This window comes from Elgaria multicarinata, chromosome 2 (genome assembly GCF_023053635.1).
Source record: "Elgaria multicarinata webbii isolate HBS135686 ecotype San Diego chromosome 2, rElgMul1.1.pri, whole genome shotgun sequence".
NCBI lineage: Eukaryota > Metazoa > Chordata > Lepidosauria > Squamata > Anguidae > Elgaria > Elgaria multicarinata.
Genome location: NC_086172.1, coordinates 70029922 through 70051616, shown reverse-complemented (window position 1 = coordinate 70051616; position 21695 = coordinate 70029922). Strand labels below are relative to the sequence as shown.

Below are 21695 nucleotides of genomic sequence, written 5' to 3'. Positions count from 1 at the left end.
GAGAAGAACTCTAATTCTCTCAGACATTTTGAAGAACTGCAGCAATAGGATACAATAGACTTAAAGCTCTTATCTTTAGCTATTCCATCCTTTTAGTAAAAAACCCTTCTATGTGCGATCGGTATCTGATTTATTTTGCTTTTATGCCATATGCAGTGTGTTGCAAATACAATGTGTGATGCTATTTGTTAATTCAATTGACAATGATTTATGCAAATCTAGCTAATTATATCCCTTGACTTCAAAATGCTCTGGAATTTGGCTTTATATCTTGAAGCTGTTTCTCAGCTGCAATCAAAAACGTAATCAAAAAAACTGTTTTCTCTTTTCTTTTTGCCCTTAACTTATCTAGTGTCTGAAATTGGAGGTTTTTCTCTGAGAATCTTGGTTGATCAGTCAGTTTCTTCCTTCCCCACTGGTGGTGGTTGTAAGGTGGTGGTATTTATTTTAAAATTCTTTTTATTCTTTTTTGCCTTATCGGTACGATGGCTTGTCTTATTGAAGCTCAGTATAACTGCTGTGCACATGCTTATTGGTAACATCTCTGTGTGCGTTCTTTAGACTTCAGCTCCAAACAGCTCTAACTGTGCTTTGGTAGCCCTATCACAAATTGCCAAGCAGTAGTCTCAAGCTGATGCTTGTTCCAAGAAAATAAATGATGCGGTTAGTTATTTCACAGCTGTAATTGTGCTGTGAGTTGCAGAATCCAGAAAACTCCAGTTTGTTCTCCTTTTCCTCCCAAGGGAACCATTTTCTATCCTGTACAATTTCAAATAAAAGCATGTAGTACCTTCTCTGAAGGCTGTCCACACTTCCCTACACGGAGATATGAAGGCCAAGGGAAAAAAATGGAAAAATTCAAGGGGGGGGACCTACTTCCCCCCCTTTCTCCCCCCCCCCCACAGGAACATTTTTGTTTTGCTTTTCAAAAAATTGGAAAAATGAAACAGGTTTGGATTATAAAATATACCTATTTCAGAATTTAAGACAAAGTATTTATATAGTGTTACCCAGCCTTCCCCCCCACCCCCAATGATTTCTAAAAACTGTAATAGGCAGGTTTATGTTCCTAAAGCAGCCCTCCCGAATCTAGTGCTCTCTGGGAGTATTGCTTATTTTTTCATTTTCCCCAAAATTTCTTGGCGGTGTTCTGGGGAATTTTTTTTTCATGGCTTCAAAATTTTCGGAAATGTTACATCTCTATCCCTACTTGAGTATAACTTGGATGTTTAAAGTCGTTACCATCACATATGACACATACAACTGTCTCTTACACTGAGTGTTACCATGTTAAGAAGTCACTGCCAATTCTGGCTTCCCATGTAGCCAGAACAGGCTGCAAAACAGGCACATGTGGCATGCATATTGTCTGCACACCACCAACTTGCATCTCTGTAGAAAAGTGTACAAGCTACAGAAAATGTGTCAAATAATGTAGAGCACTCACTTTCTCCCAATGGTTCCTCTCCCATCACCCCTTGTGTGTCCTAGCTTTTCCAGCTATGAGTTACAGTTACATCAGTTGTAACTATATAACAGACCTGTGCATGTGTCATAAAAATTTGACATACACACACATGCAACATATATGCCTATTGGCCCTGGACACATGGGTCTTTTTGAAGGCAAAGATGGGTCATGTGTTTAGGACACCTGTGTTTGAAGTGATCCTGCATTACCTTAATAGGGAGAAACACATATTTCCTTCCACTATGTGATAAAATTGATTAATTCATCAAAACAGCAATATATTCTGAATAGCACGGGTAGGCATCCTGGTGCCCTCCAGATAAGACTACAACTCCCACAGGCCCTATGCAGCATGGCTAGTAGTTAGGGATTTGGGGGGTTATAGTTAAAAAAATATCAGGAGGGCACCAGGTTGCCTACTTTTGCTGTACAGTATAGGTGTGTGCATTTTAACAGTTTCTCCTGCCAGTCGTCATTGGTGGGTGGGTGGGAAGCAATAAAGAATTGTTTGGAGCTGCATGGTCAATCAAGTGTGCTGTGTTCAGTGTGAAGTTTGGAATGAGATTAAGCCTGGATGCCTTGATGGAATGTGTGTCTGCTTGGAGGAGAGCGACTTGAATGTCTCAATGCTGCCTTGGGGGCTTTCCTGCATCAACCTCTTATCCCTTTTAATTGGTTTGTTCCCATGGCTTGGCTTTGGTCTTGCTCCTGTCACTCTTTTATCAGCCTTCTTTAGAGAACTCTTATTTGAGTGCAAAATTGTAAGAACTCTACTGCACTAAGCTTTTTAATTGGGTAAAGGATCAGTACATATTTGGGGAATGGTTCTTTGCATGTATGGAAACATGAAGTTGTATTTAATGATTACTTTAGGTTTCAACTGTTTCTATTAATTTTGAGCTATAGTGTCACCATGGCCGTTCTAAATGTTGTGCCATGCAGCACCATTCAGAGAGTACTCTTTGAGCTTTCTGTATACAAAGTTTTTTTTTTTTTTACTGTGGAAAAACTATTTCCTGCCATTCCTAACTTATCCATTGCAAAGTAAAGGGTATTCAATGTAAACTGTAAAATTAGCTTTGGACTTAGTGTTACCTGTTTCCCCAAGTTTCATTCCTGTTCAAAAGACAGTGTTGAAATCTGGATTTAGGGTTCAAAGGGGAACGGACATCCTGTGTCTTTTAGAATCCACATCTAAGTGTAAACACATTCTGCTGCTATCTTGATGGAGCAAACCAGGTGTGAGCTGCATTCAGGTGGGTACCTGAACAGAAAGCAAAGGCGCTACAGTCTACAGGTGGAAAGCATCCACCCAACAGCAGCAAACCCTGGCACTCACTACAATATTATATGCCTTGTCATTCTTGATTATTATAGGTCCGAGATCATGGTTGTCTTGGGGCAAAGGGCAATATTAATATACAGGCAATTCTGGATGTCTGACAACATTGTTTATTTGCATTCCATTCAAATGGGCAGTGTTGAAAGGCTATAATGGCAGGTTAACAATTGTTATTTCCACTGCAAAGCATAATGGATGTTTTACTAGCAGCCATTATCAACAACTTTTCATAAAATAAATTTTCCATTTGTAATGTTTGAATTCATACAGCAAAGAACCAAATCCTTACCATAAGTAAAACAGGTGATCTTGATTAAAATTGTTTCTGAAGAAGGCTGCTTTTAAACACTGACACATTTGCCTTGGTATCCTGTGTTCTTTTTCATCTTTGTTACTTTAATGTACATGTTCTAGTTAAGATGCTGCCTGCTTGTAAACTGTAGTGCAATTTAGAACTTACAGGTCTAACTTTAGTGGAATATGAGAACGGATACAATACTCATATTACCTTTTTAAATAGGAATCCTCATTGTTAGCATTCCCACAAACATTTTCTTCATCATTCTCATGTGATACATTTGCGGCAGGTTTCTCCCCAATATTCATTGGGCAGTCATGGAACTGTGACAAGAAATACAGGCTTTCTTACATTTTGGGCACTGCTATATTGTTTTTCATTGAGTCAGACTGGATATAGCTTAATATTCAGCACGTGAATATGTGTGCATGCCCACCCACGCCTAACCAAAGACTGTGTTACTCAAACAAAATATTAAGAAATTTCTCCTGGGATATATATGGGCAACAGTAGCACTAAATATGTCTCTGGTTGTGGTATAGTACTACTGAAAATAGAGCTGTGCTTGAGTTTAATGGAAATCCCATGGCTTTGGTTGAAGAATTCCAAGTGTTGCCATTGGTTCCAAAGTAGTCACAAGAAATGTGGTTGAAACTTTCTGGGCTGGCTCACGCAATCAAAATAAGGCTCTGTGGCTTATTTAAATTGCACATGATGGCCGTGATTTCCATAATCTCTGCTTGGGCGCGGCTTGTCATGTTGTCCGGGTTCGGATGACACAGCATGCCACATCCAAGCTACGATTATGGAAATTGCGCCCCACACTTGCCGACACACTTCTTTATAAGCAAAATAAGCTTATTTTGATGGTGCAAACCAGGCCAATGTTCGAGATCTGAAGAGTCACTCACATTTTGCTGCATGCAGGGGGTTTTCAACCTCCCTCAAGAGAGAAAGAAAAAGTCAAAGCTGAAAAAGTGGTCATAGTCCTGCCTTTTCTTGAACCAGATCCCACTGTCATAACAAGATTATGGCTCCAAGTTCCTAGGCCAATAACAGCTGGGCAAATCCTGTACAGCTTCATGCATTAAAGTTTAGCAACCTCACTCCTGGCTAGAGTTATTCCCACTGCCATTGAATGTCATGGGAGGGAAAAACAGTCTAGTCAGAATATACAGTCTGTGACTATGCAACTGACAGGACTCTGGAAATTAAACCTACACACACATCCAGTAAAATTGATCATACAAGTGCCTAGAATAACACTTTGATACAGTGAAACAACAGCAGCTATGTCGAGCAGGCAGGATCCAGACCAGTGAATTCTAAATAGTATAATCTGCATGCAATACTCTAAATCCTTTTTCTTCACTGAATACAGTCATGGCTTTTATGGTGAACTTTTCCATCTTTCTTAATTGCCTTAGACTCAAACCTGTTTTTTGATAGTTCCAAGTTTTAATAAGTTTGTTTGTCCTAAGCTTTTAACCATGTCATTTAAATCCTTTAATGCTGCTGTACCTAAATGGTACTTTGCTGAAAGAGGGGCTATGCCTTTAGCTTGTCAGCCTGTTGCCTGTTGTATACAGACAAGAGAAATAGCCATTATGGTAAGCCGTGGGGGGTAGGAAATGGTATGCTATGGGAGTGAACAGGTATCTATTCATTTTTTATTTCATTAGTTGTGGGGAGGAGGCATTGTATGAAAAAACAAGAGTATTGCAATTAAGTACCACATAGATAAGTCTGACTAGTGCAACCCGATAGTAGCAGTGAAGGATTTATTAAGGTAGAGTCTATTTCATTGAGTATGCTTGCTATTGAACAAGTTCTTGTTTGCCTGCCTCTCCTTCAGCTGCCTGTTCCTTCTTCCATTCTCTCCCCTCATTCGTAACTAGATACTAACTGTGCCCCATCCCATTCCCCAAACCAATCCAGGCCCCATGATGCTGGTGACTGCTGTCAACGTGGTGGAAGTGCATGGAACGCGTGGTCCCCGCCCTCGGCCCATTCAGTGGATAGACACTACAGTGACTTTGTCCGTGAACGCAATGTGAAGAATGCAGGAATGTACAAACGAGCTCTTGGTTCTGGTGTCCAAACCAATGTGACTGACCTGTAGGACTTTTGATCTTGATTGTCCTCTGTGTCACTCTGAAATATTAATGCTTCGAAGGACATGGGAAGGGCATGGTCTTTAAGGAATTAACCCATGTGCTGAGGCACCTGAATATAAACGAACAGCTTATTGAGATTCTCTTTAAACAGAGATATCTTGACAGCAATGGTGTTATGCTGAAAAGAAAATAACCTTTAAAAGTTTTTCTTAATGGGGGAAATGGTTTAAATGGCTTCCTTAGCTGTAACGATATTCAACCAATGAAAACTATATTTTTCTCCAAGTGTTAAGTAAGGCTGAGCACAAGCATTGGTTCAACTGTTCATAACAAATAACTGTTTTATATATTTTTTAAAAAAGAGAGAGAGAGAGAAGATGGTTACTGGCATCTTAATGCTGGTCCTTTTAGTTCTTCTGCACTTTTAATAATGTGCCTGATTGGAAGTGAAACAGAATTATGCTTTTTAATATAAAAATAAAATACTTTCCAGGAGTAGGAAAGAATGTCAAGTAGGTTGTCTGAAGATATCTTTTTGAGGTGTTTTGCTTGGATGCCAAAATCTGTTCAACAGTTTTCACTAGTATGGCATGAAAATTTGCTTTGTTTCTATTGGTATAACCACTTCTGGTTATATTATCTATAATTGTGTGACCAGTTCTCTTCTGCACAAACATCATAGTATAAGTTGCATTGTCAAGACCTGAGAACGGAGTTAGGCAATCTTCAACTTCATTTGTTCATTATATTCTTCTGAAGGAAAATGGCACCATTTTTTTAAAAAAGGGGGGGGATCTTCCCTTCTGGGGGAGACCAGATCATATCCCATAGTACTGTTTCCTCTTTATACTAATCAGGGATGCACCTCTACTTTTAATGTCAAGTCACTTAGGCTACAATCTTGTGTTTCCCAGGAGAGTATCACAGGGATCTTGGAATTCTTCAGATTCCTCCTCTGAGTGCAAAGAGTCAGGTTTGCTCTTGGAGAGGGAGATCTGCCCTCTATGAAGCTTAAAGCTGGAACCAGATGCAGTTAACCACTGGATTTTATATTTTTAAAAGTGGGAAATCAGACTTCGTGTGTTCCTTTGTCTCAGAATCCCTTGGTATAAGTTGAAATCTGCATTCAGTGAAATCTTCACCTCTTTCACCATTCCATCTTACGCAGACTTTGTGGCTTCAACTCCCCCCACACACACACACTTTTTTTTTTTTTTTTAACATCCAGTCTGATGAAGAGTTCTGGAGAATGTGACAGCTTGCTCATTATTTTATAACATTTTTGGTTGGACCTATAAAGGTATTGCCCAGCTGTGGATTTTGGATGTTTTTTTTCAAAACAGCTTTTTGTGAATGGACTATGGCAACTTCAAAGTAGAGCTGTATGGCCCCTCATCTAATTTACAAGTGCCTATTCTGCCCTATGCCAGGATGCTTGAAGAGGCATGATGGATGATCTTTCAAGGAAGATGGAGAAAGGAATACCATCTGTTGGTTCTCAATCTCTTTGGCATTTGATACCAAATGAATTCTTTATCACAGACTCAGACCTATTTATTTATTTATTTTGCAAAAGGCAGATATAACTGATTCAGAGTAATTTGATAAAACAATAAATTTTAAAATGGGGTCAACATATTTTTTTTCCTTAGGTGTTTGATACCATCAACTAGGGTGTCCTGGATCATCTTCCCAGGATCGGATTGTTTTGGAATGGGGGTCATTCTTATGGGTGGGGGGAACTGCAGCTCTGTTCCATGCCTACGTGGTATGGCAATATTTTGTTTCCCATACTTTCTATCACCTCCATGAAACATGTTTTTCTGCAGATTTGGATTGGTTGGTGCATCAGCTGTATGCTGATGATGCATGGCTCAGTCTCTTGTTTCCATCTTTTGGCCTAAGTGTGGTGGAGGTTCTAAACTAGTATTTAGCATTAGGTCGGGAATGGATGGGGGTGAACAAGCTGACGTTTAAACGAGACACTATGAAAGTATCGATGCTTGGTGGTTCCAGCACTTTGGGAGTAAAGTGTTCAGAATGTTCTGGCTAGAGTAGCTGGAACAATTAAAAGACTGGATTTACAACTTGGGGTTGCTTCTGGATCTACCCCTCCCCCTTCATGTCTGAGTTACAGCCATAACTGCTGTAGTTGGTAAACACGGCTTGTAAGTCATATATAATTAGTGTGCAAATCATATATGGGTGGGGCATACAGGGCGATTACACAGGATGTTTTACAACTGCTGGGAAGGTCTAAGAAGGCTTTCCATTACGTAAATTATCTAAAAAATCAGTACAGATTTATGCAGCCTTAAATATTTGACAAAACAGAATTTCAATTGGTCTCAGCTGAAGAAGCTGAGAAGTGATGGTAAAATTATGTTAAGAACTGTAAAGCTATATGTCCCCATAATAACAGGAAAAAATTGGAATGAGTGAGCAGGTTTCTTTTAAAACATGTAAATAGACTAAAGAGAGAGCAAAACACTTAACTATTTTTACAATTTGCATATGCTTAAGCTTTTAAGTCCTCTTAAAAGCTCAAGTAAAATTGTAAAATATGGGTATCTGTACCCATATTTTCGTAAAGAAAAAACTTGTTACCAATTGCAGTTCCCAGAATACTTATGGGTCACAAGGTAATATCCAATGTTGTTTCAGCAGGATAATATGGAGACACATAGCTTTGCAGTTGTTTCGGCAGGAGCACACACCTTGTTTGCTCCTTGTTTAGAAGAAAAATGTTCCTTTTTTGCTACTGTACTGTTGAATTTTTGGCAGCAAATCACCACTTTTTCCCATTGCACTAATTATGTTGCGAAAGGGTTGGCTTACCATGTCACTAGCTCTAGTGGTGGGACAACATTGGATACTACCTGACAATAGCATACATTTTAATGCAGATTAGGGAAAACACACATCAATGGGTACCAATTAGTGTGCTTCATTTTAATTAAAAAGAATCTCTTGCCTACCAAGAGAAGTGGGGTGGGGGGAAGCACAAGAAAATTGAGGTTGTAGGAAATATTTGTCCAGTATTTGTTTAGGCTTAAGCCATAGCATTATATAAAGCCTTCCTAAGAGAATTTACAGAAATCTTTAAGAAAAGAGAAGCACAATGAATAAAAAATTATGACATTCCCCCAAACAAGGGGAAAAAACAGCAGCAGTTAAAACCTATCAATAAAACACTGTGTGAAATAAAAACATTTTCAAGTTTTGCTTACAGGCAATATACAAATGCATTTGTGTGTACTTCTTTAGGGAGAGAACTCCAAAGATGTGGTGCCACAATCAAAAAGGCCATGTCTCTTGGATCCTTTGGTATGGTAGATCTTGATGATGGGCTAGCAAGCAGGGCCTCTGAGGCCTAGCTTAGGGCTCAGGCAGATTTGCATGGATGCAAGTGGTCCTTCAAATAACTGGTCTCAAATTATTAATATTTTTAAATGTAAAAAACAGCGCTGTCAATTAAGTTTGGAATGAAATTGGCAGCCAATGTCGCTGATATATTGGTGTGATATGATCAGAATGCCTAGCCCCCACAAGTGTTGACTGCCACATTTGGTACCAGTTTAAGTTTATGAATGGCATCACAATTCCCAGTGCATTTCTTCTCCAAATCAGGACTACATGTGGATCTCAATAGCTGCATTTTCCTGAAACGTGTTGGAGTTTAAACTCAAAGTGAGGGTGGAGCTAGATGTTACAAGTTCCCATCTCCATGTTTCTCTTGTAATTCTAATGTATTTAGAAAAGGGGGCATTTGTTCATGAGAATTTGGGTGAAGAAAGTGAGGTGAATAAACCCCTGCCCCTTTGGGCTCTTCTTTAAGAACATAAAGAGCTGCGCTGGATCAAACCAAAGGCCCATTTAGTCCACCATTCCATTCTCACAGTTGCCAGTCCAATGCCTATGAGAAACCCACAAGGAAGGCATGGGTTCAAATAGCACCCTCCTACTCATGTTCTCCAGAAACTGGCACTCCCATTATCCTGGCAAAGATGGGATTGGGATCATATCTTTGCTGAGATATCCCATTCTACCTAGAGTTGAATGAATGAATCTTTTACAGACATGCACATCTGTATGTAAGGGAGATCTTAGTGGGGTGCCAAAGTTGCTCCCTTTTTGCTGAGTTGTGGTAAGTTGTGTAATTGGCCCCATAGGCCTGTGTATAAAACTTAAACTGTATTACAGGTTTTCAGAAGAAACATATTATTAAATTTTTAAGCACTGTTGTGGAAAAGTGGCTGAGAACTCTGTGAAAGGTTAGTTCAGGCAGGAGATTGGCCTGGAATCAAACAAGCTGGAATCAAACAACTTTAATTTTTTGCCATGGATATAAATGTCATTTTTGATTGGTATGAAGGCTCAGTACCAGTCCTTGACATATCCAGTTAAATGGATCTTGGGTAGCAGGGCTGGGAAATATCTCTGCCTGTACCCTTACAAGTGACTCAGAACTGATGCCTATTCATATGTTCACTTTCCTCTGTTTTAGTTCCATTGGCTTCAGTGGAATTACTTCAGGTTTAGAGGACTAGGACGTGTTAACCAGGGTTGTGTATGTTTTATGCCAGCAAATCCAAATTCTCCCCTGAAGAAACCAATTTGTGAGGTCTCAGCAGGCAAATGAGTATGCAACAAGATGTACTTATATGAAATCATTATATCCAATGTAAAATGTGTTCTGCTGTATTGCTTCAATATTGTCATGATCTTACCTCTCGTTTGGCAGCTTGGCTCTGAGGCCTTCCAAGTGTTGGGTGTTTGATATTTTTTTGCAGATGCAGTTGCCTCTAAACAAACACTCTCTATTCTTTCCCTTTGCTGCATATTGTAAAACTTCCATGTATCATTGCTAGAGGAGTATCTGTTACCAGCTTATAAACCTACCCTGATTCAAATGTTTTAAAATCCCCCATGCAAAATGGCTGTTGCTTCTTGAAGGAAGTAATGTATAAGCTGCAATATCTGCATAGATGCCTCTTTTGGGAGACCAAAATCTCTCAAATATCTCATGAACGGGGCTTCTGGAGGACCAGATGTCAGCATAGACACCATGACTCATATATTCTTTCCCCCATATGGTAATGGCAGCAGCAATGGAGCCACTGCATGCTTCTTTTTAAGATATGGGCTGGGGCTGAGAGTCAGTTACTGGGTTTGCACGATCAACAGGGGAAGAGAAGCCCCCTTGGATTCTGTCCCAGAACACCTTGCCCACCATTTGCGTAATTGCTGGTGATGTGGTGTGGGTTAGCATGTCATCAGAACATGGTGGGGGTGGTTTCTAAACCACCTCACAACCTGTGCAACTAGCCATGGGTTGTGGGGTGGTTTAGAAGTCACCCTGCTGTGCAATCCTCCAGGTTCGGATGACACGATAACCATGCCGCATCACGGGTAATTGGACAAATGGTGAGCGCACAGGCAGCATGGGCAGGAAAAGAAGCCATGGTGTCTTCTTTTGATAGTTTGAACTGGACAGTGACCTAGTTCACACAATTGCAGGGTGGTTAATAAGCCATGGTGGGTTGTTAACCACTCTGCATATGCTGGAAAGGTTTGCATAATTACCCTTGGCAGTGCAGCTTGTGTCTTGCAAACTCGGCGAGGGCAGCTTGTTGCCATGGGTAACATGCCACCCAGAACCTTACAACAGCCCATGTGTTCTAACAAGTCACCCTGGCCAGCTTTGCACAACACGGCAAGCTGCACTGCTGAGGTAATTATTCTAAGCCGCTGTGGTTTATTTCCCCTGGCATGATGGTGTGAACCGAGACTTTCCTAAGGCATGTGTCTGTGAAAGGAGAAATAGAAACTTGAACCCAGAGGTCTTGGGTCCTTTCTAACAAGTGACTTTCACCAGCAAGGTGGTGTACTGGATGGAATGCCAGACTTGCACAAGGGAGTCTTCAACAATGAAACACAAAATGACCTTAGGCTGCTCACTCTCTGTCTGGATAACCCTACTGTTATGAGGATAAAATTGGGGACGGGAGGATGTTCTCTGTTAACTTGCTTTGGAGGAAGGCTGGGATGCAGATGTGATGAATAATCACACAGAGGCTTACTTAAAATCCTTTGTGTTTCAGCCTTAATCCTGTTTCTTCTCTCTGGTCCCCACTATCATCTGGGTTGCTGAAAGTTCCCTCTTCCTGTCCCCCACAATTGCGAGCTCGTTGAAGTGAGCTCTTCCAAATATTTCCATGTGCATCTCCTTGACCCTCTGTAATGTTCAACAATTACATGTTTGAAGACAGGGTGAGCAGAATTATTTCTTACACAGAGAGCTGTACATTAACTTTTTGATAAATTTGTTAGGCGCTTCAGTGGAACTTTACAAATTCCCTTGTCCACACACAATGTTTTCTAATGGGACCAGATCCTGCAGACGGCCAACAAGAAAAAGAGAGAGAGAGAGAGAAATCTGGCTCTCGGAGTGGCTCTGTGCTCTATGCTGCAGTTTTGTTTTCCCTGATTATGTTGGTGTTTTCCACGGCAGCAATGCAAAATGTGGAAGACTGACATCGCTCTTAAATGCCCATTTACACATGTTTGGGAGCCCTGATCATGACATTGTCCCCCATTTGCGTACATGGGTGTGTAAAGATGTGTATCTGTCATTCCCACTTTTGCATTTTACTACGGGAAGCAACTGTGTATCCATGGCAAACAAAAAACACCTCTGTGATTTGTAAATAGTCACCCAAGCCCAATCCATACACATGTAATATTCCTTTAAAAAGTTGGGTAGGAGCATATGTACCACTGCATTTCCACGGTGTACAGAGTTGCTTTGAATTTATGTCTGAAACTTTGTTTCGTTTGCCTGTCCTGTGTAGTATGCCTCTGAATGTTGACTTACTGGAGAACAACGAATTATTGGAAGCTTGTATTGACAATACTGCTGGGTTTCCTCCTGCTGGGGGGGCAGCTGAAGTTCTGGAAGAGGCAGAGCTTTCTTTCTCTCCTCATGGCACGAAGGAGCAGCCCTCTGAGAAGACAGATCCTGTTGGTAAGGAAATCCTCTGTAGTGTGGTCATTACTGGGGCATTTAAAAGCTTTAACGTTACTTGTGTGTGGTATCGCAAAGCATCCGATACACTCTGCAGACTGTACAGCCTATATTACGTCATAGAATAAAGCATTCTTGACATGACTTTTGGCTTCCCAGTGACCATCAATTGATTGGAAGCCCTAATTCCAGATACCCGGTTATTTGCTGGATAACAGGCATTCGAACATCACAGCTGCCATGTTCCAAAAGCTCCATGGAAGAAGTTTTTCTGTATATAGATAGCCCACCACCACAGAGAAACTACCACGTGCCATTTACTGCTTCATGCCTATTTATGCTAATGATCTTGAATGCTCATTAACAGAATGTATGTATTTTATGCTCCACACAAAATGAAACATGTTGCCAGGGGATACCCAAAATAGGCACTCAATAAAACTTGGATGAGTGCCCTTTGCATAAATGTATTCTAGCACAATGTAGACTTGTACATAAATAAATGCTGTTTTGAAGTCGATGCAGGGAATTGAGCAGAGGAAAATAACTATGGCATTAAAAAGTGCCCATTTATACTGGGGGATGAAAGAGGAAGCAGGGGGCAGGAGCTGAAAATTAGGAAACGTTCTTGAGAGTGACCAGGAACTGTGCAGGGCCAAGAAGTCTCTCTAACACTACTGGTTCCTCTGTCCAAAAACGTAGTGCCATCCCTCCTCCTTCTCCCCCATATACTACTTGTTCTGTTTCAACAGAAGAAGAGAACTTGGTTTTGTTTTCATTAAATACCAAATACACCCCATCCATTTTTAAATGTTGCATTTTGGGGTCTTCTGAAAGTTCTGCAGTTAGTAGTTTTGCAGAGACCTATAGATAGGGAAGTAGAGATATCAGCTAGGGCATCTGTTTTCCTAAGGCCTTTCTTCACTTTGATTCTTCCACGTGTCTTCTGTGCAGCTACATGTAAGGATATTGCACCTGCATCAGCTAGAAACCTCTGGAAAGTTAGAATTTCAATTGGAATTATGGTCTTTCCCCACCTGCCAGCAAGAGTTAGCTGGCAACAGACTATAATCCCTATAGAATTTTAAGCTTTCCAGAGATTTCTGGCTCATGCAGGTATAAAGCCGTAAAGATGGCTGAAAAAAGGGCATAAGGAAGAACAGCAGTTACAGTTAAGTGCCATCCTGTTTTTCTTACTTGATAGTAGTGGTGAAAATGAGATGATAATGTCTTTCAGAGCTGTAGTCCAATCATAGGTTGATTTATATCATATATTTTCCTCCTCTAGTAGTTGAGGATGCATCACTGAAACTGAAACAGCTGGAAGCAGAGCTCAACCCCATGCTAGCTTCCCAGTCCAACATAAACATCAATGTCAACAAACAGGTACTGTACGCTCATTCTTCCCAGAGATACTGGGAATATAGTTTAGGTTTTATTGGCATTTGGTAGTTCTGAGCTATTCTGCCCCTGCCTTTATGCTGTTTTGGAAACTACTCTACTGACTAGGAGCACTCATTAATCTGATATAAATTTCATGGAGTATTCTACATAACATTTCTGGAATAGAGTGCACTCCCTTTAATTGAGAATAGATCTCCTGGGAGGCAGGGCCTATGCAACACTCCCTCCTGCCGGATTGCAACACTCCCAGGAAGACTCCACAACAGCACTTGAGCAGCACTCTGCGGTACTGCCTCCCTAACCACCAGAATCTTCCTCCCTGTAGCTAGCAATGATGGTTGCTGAGGGAGGGAAGGTTGTGGGTGGGCACTCCTCCATCATGCCTGGGCCCAGACCCAGGTAGGCTGCCCAACCAAAGCAGGATTTTGCATTGCTTTCTACTTATTTGTATCAGGCTTTAATTGCTGTGAACCACTTTGGGAGCCAATTTTTGGTTGGAAAGTCAGATAAAAATATGTTAAACCATTTTTTTTTTAAAGTGGGACTTTTCTCTTGGCTTTGCAGAAGTGGAAAGGAGTTATAACTTACTGACTGTATGGGATAATATGCTGGTTTTTGTGATGGTTTCTGTTTTCATGGTTATATTGAAGCACCCTTTCATGAGGAAAATGAGGGTACTTTTGTGTGCTCATATCCTCTTTACAGGCTTTCATCTGTGCCTCATGCACACTTTGTGGCTAGTGAATTATAAAGATTACACAGTGTGTAAGAAGATTAGCCTTGAGTTTTATTCAACCAACTGCTCTTCTTCCTCATAAACAGAAGCAAACACACAATCCTGTTCAGTGTCTCTGTCTGTCTGACTGTATTTCAGCTTTAAAAGCTGATGAAAACAAAGACTTGGTAATTAAGGAAATGAAGTTCTCACAAACAATGATTAAACTAAGATAATTTGAAGTATGCTCAGGCTCTGGGAGAATAGTTTAGCAAACAAATGTCAAAGAAGGAGAACTATGAATTTGTATATCTCAATAACTCCATAAACTGTAGTTCCTGTTTTAAAGTGAATCTTTCATTGTGATTAAAAAGTGTGGAGGGCCATGGCTGTCTTAACCTAAGGGATGTATTGATTTTTTAAATATCTTATTGCACTATAGAGGAGCAGCTGCATGATCATCATGCAAGTAACCATTCTGTTAGAGTTAAATTGATTCTTTTAAGACTGTCAAGTTGTGTGTCCCCTTTTCTTCAGTGGAGATGTGATGATGGGGCATCTCAGTTAAGCCTGTGGTCACAAACGTAAACTCCATAAAAGCAAGCAATCTTAGGGCTCATCTACACCAAGCAGGATATTCCACTATGAAAGTGGTATATAAAAGGCAGGAGCCACATTACTGCTTTATAGCAATATTGAAGTGCACTGACAACTGTTGGGGCCCATATACCACTTTCATAGTGGAATATCCTGCTTGGTGTAGATGTGTCATGGGCCCTAACAGTTGTCAGAGCACTTCAGTACTACTATGAAGCAGTACTGTAGATCTTGCCTTTTATATACCGCTTTTATACCACTTTCATAGTGGAATATCCTGCTTGGTGTAGATGAGCCCTTACTCCCTGCCCTTGCTGAAGTTTGCAAATTGGAGATGAAATGTTCTTGTGCCATTTTGAGAAGGTTGATGGTAGGCTTTCATTTAAAATGTTGGGGTTGGCCCAACTTAAGTTTTCTTTTATACTTTAAAAAAATGTTTCTTTTCCAGAAGAGTTTTGAATTTTATTTATTTAAACTGTTCTTGGCTTTTTCTATAGGCCAAGGACGGCTTGCAGAAGGTTGAAGTGTCTACCCCACAGTGCACATCTTACTCCCCACTACACATACCATGTTATGTTTTTCCTTAACCCTTTTTAAACTCCAGGAAATGTATTTTAAATCATTTAAAAAACAAAATAACCCTATATTCTCCTTACCAAGGGACCAACACAATAGTCAACAGTGGAATAATAATCAGGTACCCCCCCACACACAACATGATAATAATCAATCGTGATGTGGATTAGGATCAGCATTGAGTTGACTTAGTCCACGCTGAGTTGATTCACTTATCCCCCACCCTTTCTCCCCCACTTAGTCCTCCCGCTAGTATGCCATCAGCCATCACTGCCGAAAATATAACCTGCCGGCTGACTAGAATGGCAGTTCCCGCCTTGACTGCTTTTGCCTTGCCAATCTGTGACTGACGATATAACCAATGGTGGCTGAGGAAATAACCAACAGTGCCCTGCACACAACATGTTAGTTGTTTGCGTTGGTTAATTCGGCCAAATAATCAATTGGTGGTTAAAAATCTCCCACCACACAACACAATAAGCCATGGTGGGTTATGTCAACTGTTTAAACCACTGTTGGTTATTATGTTGTCTGAACCCAGTCTGTATATAGCTTTTTTGACTCTAGAAAATTCATTTTGCTGAGCCTTTAGGAAAGAGCTGTTTGGAACAAAAAACATGCCTAGTGATTAGGCAAGAAAATTCAGTTGCAAGGGGCAAAAGTTTGGATTAAACTACATGTTGCTTATCTCGGGAGCGGGGGAATTTATCTCCTTTTGCTGCTTGTGTTGCTTTTAACTGCACTCATGGGAGCCTGTTCTCCGCTGAGGAAATAACCGTTTTCTACATTCAGTCATTGTCCAAGTCTTTTTACCTAGCCCTATCAATGTTCCTGAACCTAGTCTCTTATGTGCTGGCATCTATTGATGAATTTTAAAGAGAGTGAAGGTGGTTGGGGGGGAGTCAGTCCCTAAGGAAAATACATCAGACTTGATAGAATATGAGTCTTCGTACATGCAGTATCCAAAGTAGCTGTTGCAAAATACAAGCTTAGGAACTATATGGGCCTGCCTGTATAAGATGGCTTGTTTGTTGGTCTACTCATGTAAATAGTGGTTTAAAATGCTCAGTTCTGGCCTAGATGGTTAACTTAGGTTAATACCACGAAGGGTGGTAATTTGATTAGAGATTTAAAGCCTCACAAATGTCAAAACCAAATGTAGCTAACATTTCATTTTGCTCTTCATTCACTTTCTAATTTTCTGTTCTCTTAATTTTGTATTGTTTACTATTTTGTTGTCATTACCAATGATAATAGCAGAATACATATATTGTAGGAAGAATGTTGAATACTTGAAAATAAAAAAGCTTGTAACAAGTTCAGAGCAACAAGTCAATGGCTCCTTGTTCAGCTGTGGAAGTTTTGCCTTCCTAAATCTTTCAATTGTATATTTGAAACTATAATGTGGATGGACTTATTCTTACAAGATAGGCACTGCTGTTTCTGGCAGCATGCTGCCTGGGTCTGCTGGACTGGGAGCATGTAAAGTTGGCAGTGCCAAGCTCTTGACAAGCATACTTGCACTGAAGGGAGCAATTAATTTTTAAATACACAGGCATTCCAGTTTCTTGAGTTTCTGGAATGTAGGGAACAATAAAAGATAAACTTCATTACTTTTTTAAAAAAATACTTTGTAGGATAGTTTTATATCCTAAAGAAAATGCCTTATACTGAGCAATAGGTGGAAAAAGTAGCTGGAAAGCACAACTAAATTATGTAGACACACAGTTGGAGAGGCACCACCAAAAGAATTTTAAATGGTAGATCCTGGGACCAAGGCAGTTCTTCTGGTCATACTTTCACTCTGGAACCATTTGTGGTTGAGTTCACTTGCAAGGGCACTCCGCAGAAAAGATTTTACTCTATTGAAATCCAACTCCTGGGTGGTTAAATACAATAACAGCCAAATTAAATAATCTGGACTTGTTTCAGCAACCATTGTGTCTACAAAGCCCTATAATTATGGTTGCAGGGTGGGGGAAACCAGAGAGACAAAAGAATATCTCCCCCCTCCCCTGGAACCTCAACAAAGAAGAAAGAAAAGAGTAAAAGAAAGAGAGAGGATGCAGAGGAGAGAGCAGATTTTGAGAATCTAATAACTAATAGGAAAGAGATTTTAATGAGTAGGTAAAACTGAGAAGTTTCTTTTTGTTAAACGTATTGATGAAGTTTGAGAACATTCTCTTGGCAGGCAGTTGTGGTGATTTGACTCTGTATTTGCCTCCATTAAATGTAGGAACTGATCCTTGCTGCTTCTTGGTTCTGCTGCTAGGAGAAGGCAAGGTGTAAATGGCAGCAACGGTGTCTGGGGGATCATTCCTGGCCAGGGTTGGCCTGACTGAAGAAGCATCTCAAGGTTTATTTTAGTGGTGCAGCCTGGGATTCAAGAAATATGGGGATGTTGCAGAGGTGGAGTTCTTGTACTGCATGCATTTACCTGCCTTGTGAGAGCTTCCCCTCTAAACAGCTTTTGCAACACTGCAAGAGGTCCTAGGGTTACTGCACTTACCTTGAAGATCCTCCAGACTCTTGGAGAAGTAAAAGGTCTTGAGCCATCCCTGCCCTTGGCTGGGACAAATACCTGGGAATTTTCAGGGAGGAGGATTTGACCTGGCAACTGCTTTCCTTCTGATATCAAGCAATTGTGCAGTTAAAGTAATATTATCCTATCGCCCAATATAAATAATAGATTTACTGAGAGATGCATTCACATGACTGGGTTGTGTGGGGTAGCAGACAATATAGAGTGAAATGACATGTAAGAAACTGAGAAATCGCCGCACTGAGGGCCAAACCAGATATGCACACGTTTAGTAAACATGCACGCACCGGTTCAGTTATAAAGGGGGAGTGGGAGGATTAATTTTTAAAGTAGGCAAATAATGGGAGCAAAATTTGCACCCTTTCTCTGTATTACCATGCTCTGCTGCTTTAAGATTCTTCCTGCCTGGCTCTAGTAGTGGATGTGAGAAAACCATAAAGCAGCGGGGTGGAGGAGGGCTTGCCAACTCTTTTTAATGACAAGTGAACACCACCCCCATCTCCACTTCATTAATGCACACTTATTGTTTTGGTTATAAGTCCATGTCTGGTTGGCCCTGATTTCTTAGTATGACGTGTGTTCCAGAACATTACTTTGATGGGCGCTTTCAGGGGACCCCATATGAGGATCACTTGTGTGGCTGTTATGATGAAGCAGTTGAATGGCCGCCTCCACAGGGAGGCATGAGATAGACTTCTTGACCCTATCGTGAGGAAATGCCCTGGAAGGTCATCTGAGCAGTATTTCGAATACTTCCTGGCAGGGATGAACAAACCAACAACAGAGGCAGTGGCTCTGGGTTCCTTTTCTCTGTACGAAGGACTCGTAAGACAATTTCCCCATCGTAACTGCAACTTCTATTTCAAGTTGTTTTCAAAAAAAATTCTTTGTCTCAGGTGTTTTAACTATGTTAAGATATTTTAAACATGTGTATGTTTTAATAATTTCTCTGCCTTCTGTATAATGAATTAATGATTGTGTTTTTACTGTCTTAATGATGTCTGCCACTGTTTCTCATTCGGTCTGTGACCGTATAATAGATGATGATGACGACGACGACATCTTTAACTGAACGTGTCACAAACTGCTATTTGTCTTAGCCGTATTATTATTATTATTGTTATTATTTATTGCATTTTTATACTGCCCAATAGCCGAAGCTCCTTGGGCGGTTCACAAAAACTAAAACAATTCAAAGTATAAAACAAACAGTATAAAAACATGATATAAGATACACATTGAAATGGATTAAAACATACCATACATGATGAAAACATCCTGAAAACATTCTAAAATTTCACTGGATAGGCCTGCCAGAATAGATCTATTGCTTTTTTAAATTCTAAAAGACTGTCAAGTTGACGAATCCCCTCCGGCAGGCCATTCTATAGTCTGGGAGCAGTGGAAGAATAGGTCCTCTGGATAACGGTTGTTAATCTAGTTTTTGCTAGCTGAAGTGGATTCTTCCCAGAGGACCTGAGTGTGCGGGGCGGATTGTACGGGAGAAGGCGATCCCACAGGTAGCCTGGACCCAAACCATGTAGGGCTTTAAAGGTAATAACCAACACTTTGTACTTTGCCCGGAAACTAATCAGCAGCCAATGAAGATTTTAAAACTGGTGTAATGTGGTCACCCCTAGGTGTACCAGTGACCAGCCTGGCTGCGATATTTTGGACTAATTGAAGTTTCCGGACTAGGCACAGAGGTAGCCCCATGTAGAGCACATTACAGAAGTCGAGCCTCGAAGTTACCAGTGCGTGCATTACTGTCTTCAGGTCTTCCAACTCTAGGAAGTAAAACAATTGATTAAAACTTTAAAATCAGCTTTGATGAAAACCCTCCTGTTTTGTAAGAGCATCGTGAATATTAAAAAGTGGTTCCAAGTCGGAGCATCTGCAAAAAAAAAAAAAAGTACATATTTGTGTGCAAACCACACATCTGTGATTATACAGGCTTTTCTCCAGCACATTGCGTGTTAGATGTTACAAGTTGATTTGAAGCTCCATTAATTATATTTTCTGGTTTTGACTCTCATTTTGTGTGTCTGCTTAGCTCCTTTACCAAGGTTCTCCCTAGAGAGATGCTGGTAATTAGTATGACTCTGTTTTCTCCCTAGGAGGAGGTGGTGAAGCTGACAGAGAAGTGTCTCAACAATGCAATTGAGAGCCCAATGAGCACCTCCGTGCGGCTGCCTCCGGACATCAAAAGCAACATTCTGAAAGCCCAAGCAGAGGCGGGACACAAGGTAAGTGCTGCAATCCAAGTGTTTGCTGGTGGGGTCAATAAAAGAAAGAAGGAAAAAAACTCATGTTGGGGTGGGATGGGGTGGTGTGTGGAGGGAACCCACCATACATCAGAATACAGAAAACACAAATCCAATGGAAACTAGCTGGTTGCTAATCCTGTATTGCACCCATTCATTCTGCCTTCTCACTCCTCAAAAGATTACTAGGCCATGTCGCCATCAGAACACTCATGGTGTTACAAAGACCAGAACCACGAAAGCATTTGGACATCAGGCGCAAAGAAATACTACAGATAACTGCCACTGAGTTTTTTTCCTCCTTTCTTTAAACCCTGTGTAGTCCTAATGCTGTCATGTAAAAAGTTGCTTTTCTGTAATTCTCATTGGGTGAAACTCAATGGTGCCTGTCAGTCAACAGAATGGACACAGTTGCTGGAACAGATTCTCTCCTGGAGGGTTGGGGACCTTCTGGAGCAGATCAGGGTGGATGGGGGATAGAAGGGAAAGTCAGGGCCTGCTCCAGTTGGACTCTGCCCCCCCCCCCCCCGACTCCCCAGGGCTAACTGACATTAACTGCTGTGTGGAGAAGGAGTGAGGAAAGCAGGAGCAGACTGAGGGAACATCCAGGTGGATTAAATCCATCCAGAGATAAGAGGGGAAACTGGGCCATTCCGCCAACCCTTCTGAAAATCTCTTCCCCCCCCCCCCCCTTTCCCTCCCTATCCCCTTTCCTTGTGTGTCATATCTTTTTAGATTGTAAGGGACTTTCTTTTCCAAATTGAATGTAAGCCACTCAGGGTGTCTTTTGGTGTTGTTGCTCTGAAAAGCCACATAAAAATACTTTAAAATAAATAAACAGGTGTGTGATTTCTTCCATTGTCAGAGCTGTCATCTAAATTGCAGTTAGGAAACTGTATCAGCAACATTCATTCATTAAAATACATATAGACCACTTTTTGGCTTATAAGGCCAAACGATAACAAGAGCTATCAACCCATTGTTAACCATTAGAGCAAAAATGTATTTACAGAAATATAGAAATTTGACCCCAACTTAACTTTCAGATCAAAACGAAAGAGAATAAGTAGTTAGTGCTACTTTCATGGTTTAGAAACATCGAATTGTCTGTGCCATCCTGAGGCTAAAAAGGCCACATGTTTTTCACAGAATCATAGAATAGCAGAGTTGGAAGGGGCCTACAAGGCCATCGAGTCCAACTCCCTGCTCAATGCAGGAATCCACCCTAAAGATGGTTGTCCAGCTGCCTCTTGAATGTCTCTAGTGAGGGAAAGCCCACAACCTCCCTAGGTAACTGATTCCATTGTCGTACTGCTCTAACAGTCAGGAAGTTTTTCCTGATT

General features: G+C 40.8%; 2 protein-coding genes across 2 annotated transcripts in view; both read left to right on the top strand.

The window, feature by feature from the left end:
- The window catches only part of LOC134392401 (band 4.1-like protein 5), a 52842-nt gene extending 44658 nt beyond the window's left edge, over positions 1-8184 (top strand). The window contains exon 17 of the mRNA XM_063116697.1: positions 5049-8184. Coding sequence (XP_062972767.1) covers positions 5049-5232 — 184 coding nt within the window. The 3' untranslated portion in view covers positions 5233-8184. The remainder of the gene's footprint in view (positions 1-5048) is intronic.
- Positions 8185-8822: 638 nt separating this feature from the next.
- The window catches only part of LOC134392403 (band 4.1-like protein 5), a 28365-nt gene continuing 15492 nt past the window's right edge, over positions 8823-21695 (top strand). The window contains exons 1-4 of the mRNA XM_063116698.1: positions 8823-9869; positions 12082-12254; positions 13543-13640; positions 20206-20334. Coding sequence (XP_062972768.1) covers positions 12083-12254; positions 13543-13640; positions 20206-20334 — 399 coding nt within the window. The 5' untranslated portion in view covers positions 8823-9869; position 12082. The remainder of the gene's footprint in view (positions 9870-12081; positions 12255-13542; positions 13641-20205; positions 20335-21695) is intronic.